The 10,851-nt window shown below is 46.4% G+C and overlaps 1 protein-coding gene across 1 annotated transcript; it reads left to right on the top strand.

Annotated features, from left to right (window-relative positions):
- The first annotated feature begins 5,186 nt into the window (after window positions 1–5,186).
- On the top strand, window positions 5,187–9,909 carry LOC117844842 (potassium transporter 23). Its single transcript, XM_034725641.2, has 9 exons — window positions 5,187–5,643; window positions 5,999–6,227; window positions 6,345–6,593; window positions 6,688–6,738; window positions 6,883–7,143; window positions 7,515–7,567; window positions 7,679–7,793; window positions 7,900–8,154; window positions 8,433–9,909. The coding sequence occupies exons 1-9, from the start codon at window positions 5,335–5,337 to the stop codon at window positions 9,479–9,481; spliced, it is 2,571 nt and encodes an 856-aa protein (XP_034581532.1). The 5' UTR covers window positions 5,187–5,334; the 3' UTR covers window positions 9,482–9,909.
- The last annotated feature ends 942 nt before the right edge of the window (window positions 9,910–10,851 follow it).

The following is a 10,851-nucleotide window of genomic DNA, read 5'->3' as shown; positions in this document are numbered from 1 at the left end:
TGTTAGCTACATGGCGGCTGACTCAGCGTCCACGTATGGGCTATAGGCGGCTATAGGATAGCTATAGGGTGACCGTTAAGCTGATGTGGCGGTCCACGTGGCTCAAGACGTGGCTGCCACTGGGTTGGTTCGGTGCGGGATCTTCTGCAGCCCGTGTGGCCACGTCTACGTGTGGTCCACAGTGTGGCCGCCCCCAGTTGGGATTTTGGGCGCGCTCGCGAGGTGCTCGGCGAAATGCCCCGAGGCATTCTGCGGCGGCGCTTGGCCAACGGCGTGTTAGTAGGCGGACACCAGCGAGAGGCAGCAGCTTGGTCCTAGGTAGCACGGCGGCAGCTCCAGGAGGTATAAAGGCTCGACCTTTGGCTCCGTGCGACGGCCAGGCGCGCTCGCGGGCCAAGACCGAACCTTGGCCGCGGCATGCGGCGGCGGAGCGGTAGCAGTGCGCGGAGCGCGCTCGCGTGGGTTGGCCGGTTAGTGGTTGCGGCTAGGCATGCGCACACACGTAGGCTCGCGGTCTAGCCATGGCCACGGCGTGGCGACGCGGCGCATAGGCGTACCGGCGGACCGGGCTCGTGGTGCTCGACATCGCGGTCGGGCGACGGCAGCAGTGCGGCACCTGCACAAAAGCTCACGGCACGAAGGCCGGACAAAGCGCGGACGGCGGCAACGCGGCGGCGCTCGCGTAGGTAACGTGCGGGCTCGAGTCACTGCGTTCACCTGGTGGCTCAAAGGCGATGGCGGCGGTGTGGTGGCAAGGTGATGTGGTGGTGGGTCGAGGCCGTGCAGAGAAGATGGGGCACCGGCTTGGCGGAGCTTCGACGGGTGTCCTTCCTTCTCTCGGTCCCTCTCCTTCTTCTCCAACACCTCCTCCTCCCCTCTAACTAGCGGCGGATAGGGGAATTTCCCCAAGGGTGGCTAGGGCAGGGAGCGGCCGGCACAGGAGTTTAAGTAGGCAGCGGCTAGGGTTGTGAGCGTGGGTGGATGGCGGCGATGCAGGGAAGGTGCCATGGCAGCCATCGACGCGTGCCAGCGCAAAAGCGGCGCTGCTGCGGAGCTGCAGTGCGCGGAGGTGCTGTTGCTTTCGCTCGCATGTGTTGCGCGTGCGGCCGCGGGAAGGAGAAAGGGGAACAGTTCCCCATGCCGCTGACGAGTGGGGCCCGGCTGGTGGCGACCGCGGGAGAGAGGAGTCTGGAAGGCAGGCCGGTGGGCAGTGGTTTGGGCCGGCTTAACAGGCCTCCGGCCTGTTTGGGTTGCAAGCGGAGCAGGCCGGCGGGGTTAAAGGGGCCGATGAGTTTAGCGGGCCAGGGGAGCTAGGTTTGGTTGTTTAGATTAGTTTAGTTTTAATTCAAATTTGAATCTAGAATTCAAATTTGAATTCACTCACTTAAAATCCAAATAAAAGCCAAATAAAAATCCAAAAGGCACACTAATAATTATTCAACCCTAGATTTTCAATTTAATTCAAATTAATATGGGGATTTTGGGAAGAGAATTAATGAAGACACTCTTATAGTTTGGAATTTTCACTCAACCAACAACAAAAATTTTGAAATTCATATTTTTGCAATTACAAATATCTCATAAAAATACGGATGTTACAGATGGCGTCCAAATGCCATCCGATGTCTCCGCGTAAAATATTTCTCGGTCTTCTAGCACTGTTCGTCTTCTTCGTAAACCAGCGCACGAGCTCCCTTCCATCTCCTCCCATGCTCATCGTTCCATAATGATCTAAGGCTTCAGAAAAATGCCAAAACGGAGAGGATTCATCATGAATAGAACACTAACAGGCTGAATACCTGGATAGGACAGAGCACCCTTCAGATAATCAGATCTGCGCATCTCTCGTGATTTTCATATGCCAACGATGTTATTCCTGGAAGAGGCCGTGTCCTTTTATTTTATTTTTTTGCCTGAAATGGAACCCCTCACAGCCGAAATTGATCTCAAACGAGATGAATCGAACATACTGCTGCCCAAATCGTTCTCCCGTGAAGAAAAATTGAATGCACGCTGCTCAGTTATACCAGAAGCTAGCTAGCTAGTGGACTGATGATATGAGCACATCTCTTAGCCGCGCGCGGTGGACGATTCCAAAATCCGACGTGGTTGATTCGTCCTTTGCTGGGCAATGTCAGCCAAGACCATGCAAAGACGCATTACATGACGCACCACCAGCTCTGATCCGGAGATCCGTTTGCCTCGATTACATTCCAGTTCCAGCCTACTTGTATGCATCGTTTTATACTGTTGAGATGCCCTGATCGCTCACATGAATTATACTGACCAATAGTTGGAGTCGTCAATTAGTCATTTAGTATAGAGACATGCAAGTACACTTGTGATAATTGCGCATTAGCTGGGGTCTCTATAAATAGTGGAACATTTCATCAACACATCTCGCACCAACTCTATCGATCACACATCTAATCTCTGTCAGTAGCGACACCACCTTCCACCTGGCCATCTAGCAGCTAGCTAGTTAACGTTTTGCCATGGCTTCCGCCGCTGCCCTCAACAAGATGGCCGCCGTCTGTTGCATCATTGTGATCCTGACCATGGGGCAGCTGATGCTGGCTGCCGATGCGTCGCCGCACCAGCAGCGCAGCCGCCGCCACAGTTTGGTTTGGGTGCTACGGTTTCTGACATATTAGGATCCCTCCTTGCATAGGCACTGCTTGATACAGCTTCTCTGAAAAGCTAGCTGTTCAGAAATCAGTTGTACTTGCAAAATGCCCGTAAGTTGCTACGGTGAAATGTGATTGTATTTTCTAAAACTCGTGTATTGTTATTTCTACTACTATATTTATTACAACGGATCTCTATACATTTGCTAGAAAATCAATAGAATTTTGACTTAACATACTTTTTCTACTCATATTTATTAAACTTTTTATTTAAGTAAGTGATTTCTAGTAACAAAAATAGGTACAAGCATAATATACCGTACCATGCAACCATGCTAATTTTAATCTTAGAGTACGTGAGGATTATATTTGACACATGCATGGTTCAGTCTAGCAAGCACCACAATTGTGTGAGCGTAGTCTACATGCATTATTAGCAAGGGTGGACCTATTTCTCAATATAAGCAGTGCATGGCCAACTTGCACCTACGCTACTCGGTGTGCAACATTTCTAACCTTATGTACTCCCTCCGTCCCAATTTAACTGCATTTGTACAGTTCAAAAAAGTCCCAAAATAAACACACAAACTGGAGCCTATCAATCCAATGATGTTCCAGCCTGTTGCGCTTCCTCCATCCCAATTTAACTGTATTTGTACAGTTCAAAAAAATCCCAAAATAAACATACAAACTGGAGCCTATAGGTCCAATAATGTTCCAGCTATATGTAGGCCAGAAGCACCTGTATATCAGCCATCCGCGTGAAAAGTCTAAAACATTCTTGTTTCTTCTCCACAGCTCGTTCCGATTTTTCCTCACCGCTAGCTTCTGCTTGCCTCGCATCAAGCGTTGTTTCCTATGCTGTCATTTTCTGTTCATACTAATTTTTCTTTCAAATCCTACCAGTGCACTTGTACTGGGACGAAGGGAGTAAATTTATATTCTAGTATGTATCGACTCCCATACATATTATATTTCTTTAACATCAATAAATGATCCTAAAGTTTGCAAACTAAATAGCTAATTTGAGTTTAAAAAAATGCATATATGTACATTCATTGGATGCCAATTTTTTTTTTACCTCCGATGAACAGCTGACCTTTCTACATGGGTTGTTGGTTGGACAACTGGTTTGCTTTACATAAATGTAAATGTGTTTAATTAACACAAACAAACGGTAGTCAAGGTGTGGTATTAATTCTTGGGAAGATTGAGATGGTGGGTTCAAACCCCACGTGCCCATATTTATTGTTTTTAGGTGCGCTTGACTGCTGTGGACCCTCAGCTCGTCCGGTTTTTTCCACTTCAGGTGCGATGGACCTCTCCGGTTTTTACATCGAGTTTTTTTACTGGGGCATATTAGGTAAAGATAAAGACGTAGAATCTGTGGGCAGAAGAAACTGAGAGCCAACCGGAGCGCGTGCAGGCCGACCAAGGAAGCAGCCCAGCAGCATGTCTCCACATAGGCCGGCCTGGGCACATCTTCCTTCTCCTCTTACCTACCCCTCGGACTGGGCCTGATTGGCCCATCGGATTCCCCCAGTGTTCAGCTCATCAGTTCCTGTTCCCTCGTGTTCCTCACCCTGGCTGCGTCACATTGGAACAGATCAGAAGATGCCGTCCCCAAATGCAAGCGGGCCAATCCCTGACAGACCCACCGGTCACCCTCATGCTGCTTCGTTACGGTGGGCCCTCCAATCATTTCGTGCCATGCGTCAGCGTCATTATAGATATCCGTGACAACCACCGGTACAAGCGGGCCAATGCTGGGAAAATTATAACAAAAAATACAGATAGGAAGAGAATCGAATATAGTCGTAAGATAACAAAAAACACACGATAAGCATGAAACCCCCTTAAAAGTGAATATAACATATCCAGGATCACAACCACCATATATCAAGTGTATATATTATTTAAAGTCTCTATCAATTCTTTAGAGTTGTGTTGTCCGGTTATAAGAAATTATTTTATTCCCAATATGATGATACAAAATTTTTCTGCACATTCAAGGAAAAAAGTGCAAAGTTACAGTACTTTATATGACTTTGCAATATGTATATTTTTTTTCATATTTTCTTGTTTAAATATGAGAAGCTACCAAACTATGGTTACAAATGTAAATTATAGGAACACTTCCTCTCACTAGAACTGAGAAAAAAGTCGCTCAAACAAAACATATTGATAAAATCCTTTTATAGGGACCATTTAAAGCTATCAAATGTGGAAAGCTTATAGTCGCAAGTCTTAATCTTATATATAGTTCTGTCATTCCATTGATAAAAAAAAAACTTGCAATACAAGGTAGACCAATGAACCACACTAGTCCCTAGATAAAATAAATCACGCTTTTCTACGTGTTGTAAGAGATGCTTTTCAACCCGCCGGAAGATCCCTTGCAATTTTCTAACAAGAAAAACTGACAAGAAAAAACAACAGCGTGATAATCCGATTGCATAAACAAACGGAGAAAAGCCACCCGAGAGCCACTAAAAAATCGTAGCCGTACAGTACAGCCCTATCAGAATTGATTGCACGGCGCGGAAGAAAATCCAAAACAGCAAAAGCGCTCGGCACGAGCACGCATCGCTCGGCGCTCGCTCGCTCGCCCAGTCAGTCACCCCTCCGTCCGCCTCTATCGGATCCGCGCCCCCGCCACCCTCGAACCCGTCAGCGGCCGCCGGAGGAGGAGGAGGAGGGCGGCGCGATGGACGACGGCGGGATCCAGGAGGAGCCGCCGACGGAGCGGTTCCTGACGCCGACGCGCTCGGGGGGCTCGCGCTGGGTGGACGGCAGCGAGGTCGACTCGTCCGAGTCCGCGTCGTGGTCGCTCGGGGACGAGCGATCGGGCGCGACCACCTCCGCCGAGTGGGGCGCCGCGGCCTCGGCCGGGGCCCCCGCGTCGCGGGTGTCCTCCGGCACGTTCCGGCGGCGGCTCGGCAAGCGGCCCCGCCGGGTGGACTCGCTCGACGTCGAGGCCATGAACGTGCGCGGCGCGCACGGGCACAGCAGCAAGGTGCGTCCGCGAATCGAAATCCTCGGTATAGCGTCGGGGGAATGGAGCCGCTCGCGTGTCTCTCGTGTGGCGAGAAACTGGAAATAATAATGCGAGCTTTCACCATTTCCTTGGCTAGCGCAATGAATGGGGGCGATCGCTTGAGGCTTGCTAGATGCGTCTTGATGAACTTTGGAACAATTTTGGGTAGGTGTTACGGTGATAGCATCGGCTCTGCTTCTGTATTCAGCTATCCATGGATTCCTTGTCCGTGTCTGGGATGTGGGGAACATGTGCGCTTCAGATGCTAATATTCTAGGACTCGAATCATGCATGATCCCAATGACTGAAACCTCTGAGCTCCACTTTTCGCCAGGAATTATCGATGGTGAGCACCATCGCGATGGCTTTTCAAACCCTCGGCGTGGTCTACGGAGACATGGGGACGAGCCCTCTCTACGTCTTCAGCGATGTGTTCAGCAAGGTGCCCATAAAGTCGGAGGTTGAGATCCTGGGAGCACTTTCGCTGGTCATGTACACGATCGCGTTAATACCTTTCGCGAAATACGTGTTTATAGTGCTCAAGGCTAATGACAATGGGGAAGGTAGGATGAGCAATGTGCGATTTTGGTTTCAGTACATCATGACTGCCATTGGCTGGTATGCCCTTCTCTAGGTTGTGGATTGGTTAACTTACTGACTGTACCTTCTCATGGTTGCAGGGGGCACTTTTGCACTGTATTCATTGATTTGCAGGTATGCAAAAGTTAGCCTGCTTCCGAATCAGCAGCGTGTGGATGAAGATATATCTAGTTTTAGGCTTAAGTTGCCAACTCCCGAACTTGAGCGTGCTATGTTTGTCAAAGACTGCCTAGAAAAGAAACCGCTCTTCAAGAACATTCTCCTGTTCTTAGTTCTGATGGGAACTTCTATGGTGATTGGTGACGGCATTCTCACTCCGTCAATGTCAGGTGTTTCATACACTATGTGATCCTAGTTTGCTCCATTAACAGATGTTATGTAACCGCTGTTCGCACCTGACCCTCTCTTTGTTCTTGTGTTTAGTCATGTCTGCTGTCAGTGGTCTCCAGGGTCAAGTTCGAGGATTCGATACAGGTTTGATACTCCATATTCAATCGTATTCTAATATCTACAGCAATTTTTCCTTTTATTTTCATTGGTTTACTGACCAAATAGATCTTTTCATTATTTGGTAAAGGAATATTTGTGCCTTATGTTCCACCCTCTATTTTTTTGTAGATGCTGTTGTAATAGTCTCCATCATAGTTCTTGTGCTACTGTTTAGCGTGCAGAGGTTCGGGACTGGCAAAGTTGGATTCATGTTTGCTCCTATTTTGGGACTCTGGTTTCTTAATTTGGGCTCTATTGGAATATATAATATTGTTAAGTATGATATATCTGTTGTGAGAGCATTCAATCCGGTGTATATATACTTGTTTTTCGCAACAAACGGCTTAAAGGCATGGTCAGCTCTTGGTGGTTGTGTCCTGTGCATCACAGGTGCCTCCTTTCTCCAGCAACAGCATTCCTCTCTTATTTTTGGCGTCTTTTGAAGGAAGGGCTGATTTTGCATTCAAATATATTCTTGTTATCAACAGTCAACATTTTTGAACTCTTGCATCACACTACCAATAATGCTTTTACAAGAACAGACAATATCATGAGTGATGAAAATGCTCTTTCCTCAGCTGTACCATTGTACCTTGCATCAATGCATCCTTCAGTAGAGTTTCCATCACTTGTTCAGTATTGCTATACCATCTTTTACCATTATGCTGGTCAAGAAATTTTCCATTGATTTGATCATTCATTAAAAACCTGACATAAAAAAAATATTTGTACACTTAACTCATTATCTTTTATAACTTTAGGAGCTGAAGCAATGTTTGCTGATTTGGGCCATTTCTCTGTCAAATCAATACAGGTTAACCCCCTCCCTCTCTGTGTGTTTTTACATGATATCCTGTACATTTTGTTCATTATCTGACACACTCAGTTTCACCACTCTTTTTTCTTCTTCCTTTTTGGGTTCCAGATAGCATTTACCGCTATTGTATTCCCCTGTCTGCTTATTGCTTACATGGGACAAGCTGCATTTTTGATGAAAAATCCACTTGCTGTACAAAGAGTATTTTATGACTCTGTACCAGGTAAAACTTTCAGCTGGTAATAAATATATCAGGTTGATCTAGGTTATAATCACTCTAAATTATTTGTGTGAGTTTCACTAAGTCTAAACTTTGATCTGCAAAGCAGGAGTTCTATTCTGGCCAGTATTTGTGATTGCTACACTTGCTGCTATGATTGCCAGCCAAGCTATGATATCTGCAACATTCTCATGCATAAAGCAGGCGATGGCTCTTGGTTGCTTTCCTAGGATTAAGATAATCCATACTTCCAAGAAAGTCATGGGTCAGATTTACATACCTGTGATGAATTGGTTTCTTATGGTCATGTGCATCATCATTGTGGCTGCTTTCAGAAGTACCAATGATATCGCCAATGCATATGGTTAGTACTTTGATCTTCAAGGAACATACAACTGCATCTCTCGTGCTACTTTTAAGTATTTTTTTGAAACATTAATCCCCCCAAATCCGTCCATTTCATGTACTATGTTTCACGATAATCAGCTTGTGACTAAGTAGACTTGCTACTACTATGGGTGGATTTTGCTACAGAGATTTGTGAACGATGTGTAATGTAGTCCCATAGGCTGTAGTTATCTATTTTTACTAAACAATTGTCCCTTTTGCATCAATTACCTTCTTTTTTCTTTGAACTTTCAGGTATTGCTGAAGTTGGTGTCATGATGGTTAGCACTGTACTGGTGACTTTGGTGATGATGCTTATATGGCAAACCAACTTGTTTCTTGTGCTGTTCTTTCCTATTCTTTTTGGCACAGTGGAGTTTGTTTACTTAACCGCCGTTCTGTCAAAGATAAAAGAAGGAGGTTGGTTACCGCTGGCTTTCTCATCACTGTTTCTCTGCATAATGTACACATGGAACTATGGAAGTGTGTTGAAATATCAGAGTGAGATGCGGGGCAAGATATCACTGGACTGCATCCTTGACCTTGGAGCCACACTCGGGACTGTAAGAGTTCCAGGCATTGGACTTGTGTACAACGAATTGGTCCAGGGAATCCCATCAATCTTTGGCCAACTGTTGGTCACGCTGCCAGCAATGCACTCCACGATCGTTTTTGTTTGCATAAAGTATGTTCCGATCCCATATGTCCCGCTTGAAGAAAGGTTCTTGTTCCGAAGGGTTGGTCAAAAGGACTACCATATGTTTCGCTGCGTCGCGCGCTATGGTTATAAGGATGTTAGGAAGGAGGATCATGGCTTCTTTGAGCAGCTTCTGGTCGAGAGTCTTGAGAAATTTTTGAGGAGGGAAGCCCAGGAAATCGCGCTTGAGGCAAGCACAACGGATGCTGAGCGTGATGACATATCTGTTGTATCTGAGGTGCCTCAGTCTCCTGCTTGTGAAGGCGATCTGCAAACTCCACTGCTTTCTGATCAGAGATCTGGTGATGACAACAGAATGGGCACCAGAGATGGTAATGCTCCTGTGCTTCCCTCCAGCTCCATGTCTGCAGAAGAAGACCCTGCGTTAGAGTACGAGCTGGAAGCTCTGAGAGAAGCCATCGCATCTGGGTTCACGTATCTCTTAGCTCATGGCGACGTGAGGGCGAGGAAGGAGTCATTCTTCACGAAGAAGTTTATCATCAACTATTTCTACGCATTCCTCAGGAGGAACTGCAGGGCTGGCACCGCGACCCTGAAGGTCCCCCACTCGAACATCATGCGTGTCGGTATGACGTACATGGTCTGATTGGGACTCTGCTACAATCGCGCCACAAGACTGAACCTTGAATCTTGGTCTCTTGGATGGCGTGCTGTACCAGCTGGTAGTTTAGAGATTGTACTGCAGTACTGATTGAATTCATTGCTGCCCCTTGCCATCTGCTCCGAATTTTAGCCGCGGACATGGCTGTGTGTGTTCGATTTTCCATTCATTTCACCCTTTGATCGGCACGTCTTCAGTTGTTTGTATGATATGTGGAGGCTGTATCTGTATGAACAGCTATGTTTCTGCCATCATCCCTAGTGTGTATGTGTATCCAAATGCTCCTTGCATTTGTTGACTCTTCAAATAATGCAGTGGAGCAAATGCCAAATATTGGGCCTGGCCTCCACATGCCACTTTGTACATAATTCTTGTGTTTACTTCGTTGTTATGTATTACATAATTCTTACTGAGATCATGTCGCTAGAAATGTTCTAATGATGATCATGCTGTCAAATTTCATTTCTGGATGGTCCAATCTTCGGTGAGTTCCCCTAGGTGACCCCGTAATCAATTCTGTTCCATGTTAGAACCAGATCTCAAGTATGATATGATTGCCAGTGGGCAGGGCACCAACGTTAGGTTATGAATAACTGATACGGATCTTTTTCCCAAGCATTATCCTTGGCTTATCTTTGGAAGCTTTCAGCCCTAAATGAGCTCTATTTTGCCATCAGGGGAATGTCCAATGATTGATGGCAGTGGCACTCCTACTGTTCTAAGAAACTCTTTTGGATCGGTTCATGTGCGTCAATCTCACAATCTGCATGTGTTTGTTCTTTGTGCAGCTGTCCAAGAAGTCAACTAGCTATTCCAGACTCCTTACTAATATGTTCCATGTGCCTCCGAATCATCAGAGTGTTGCCATAGGTATAGATAAAGAAGTTTCAACTAAAGAACAGCAGAATTCTCAAGCAATAAAATTAATAAGTTTAGTCATGCACCTAATCTCCATGGAACACATTAGGTGCAGTTGATTTATGCGGTTTTAGGCCCTAGCAATCTGGAGGCAATCCGCCTTTGCTTCTCCGAAGAGATAGATGCTGTTCTTGGAACTTAGAAGACGACAGAGGCCAAGTGCTGTGGCCAACAAATCCACGACACGAGGCACAAGATGACTAGGCCTGTCTGACTCCATTTCTGAATATCAAAACTTGTAGTGCATACCAGCACGTATAGTTTCCTGAAGAACAGAGGGGACTGAGAAATGGTCTGGCCATTCCAGGTGTTGTTTTCAGCAGAGTTTTCATGTAATCACGTAAGGTTTGCTTGAGTGTTGTGCCAGGACTCTTTCTAATAATGCTGTCCCGGTGACGGTGACAATACAGTGCTACGTGCCCAATTATCCGACACTG

Source organism: Setaria viridis, chromosome 2, assembly GCF_005286985.2.
Source record: "Setaria viridis chromosome 2, Setaria_viridis_v4.0, whole genome shotgun sequence".
Classification (NCBI taxonomy): Eukaryota; Viridiplantae; Streptophyta; class Magnoliopsida; order Poales; family Poaceae; genus Setaria; species Setaria viridis.
This window is presented reverse-complemented; position numbering and strand designations above follow the sequence as displayed.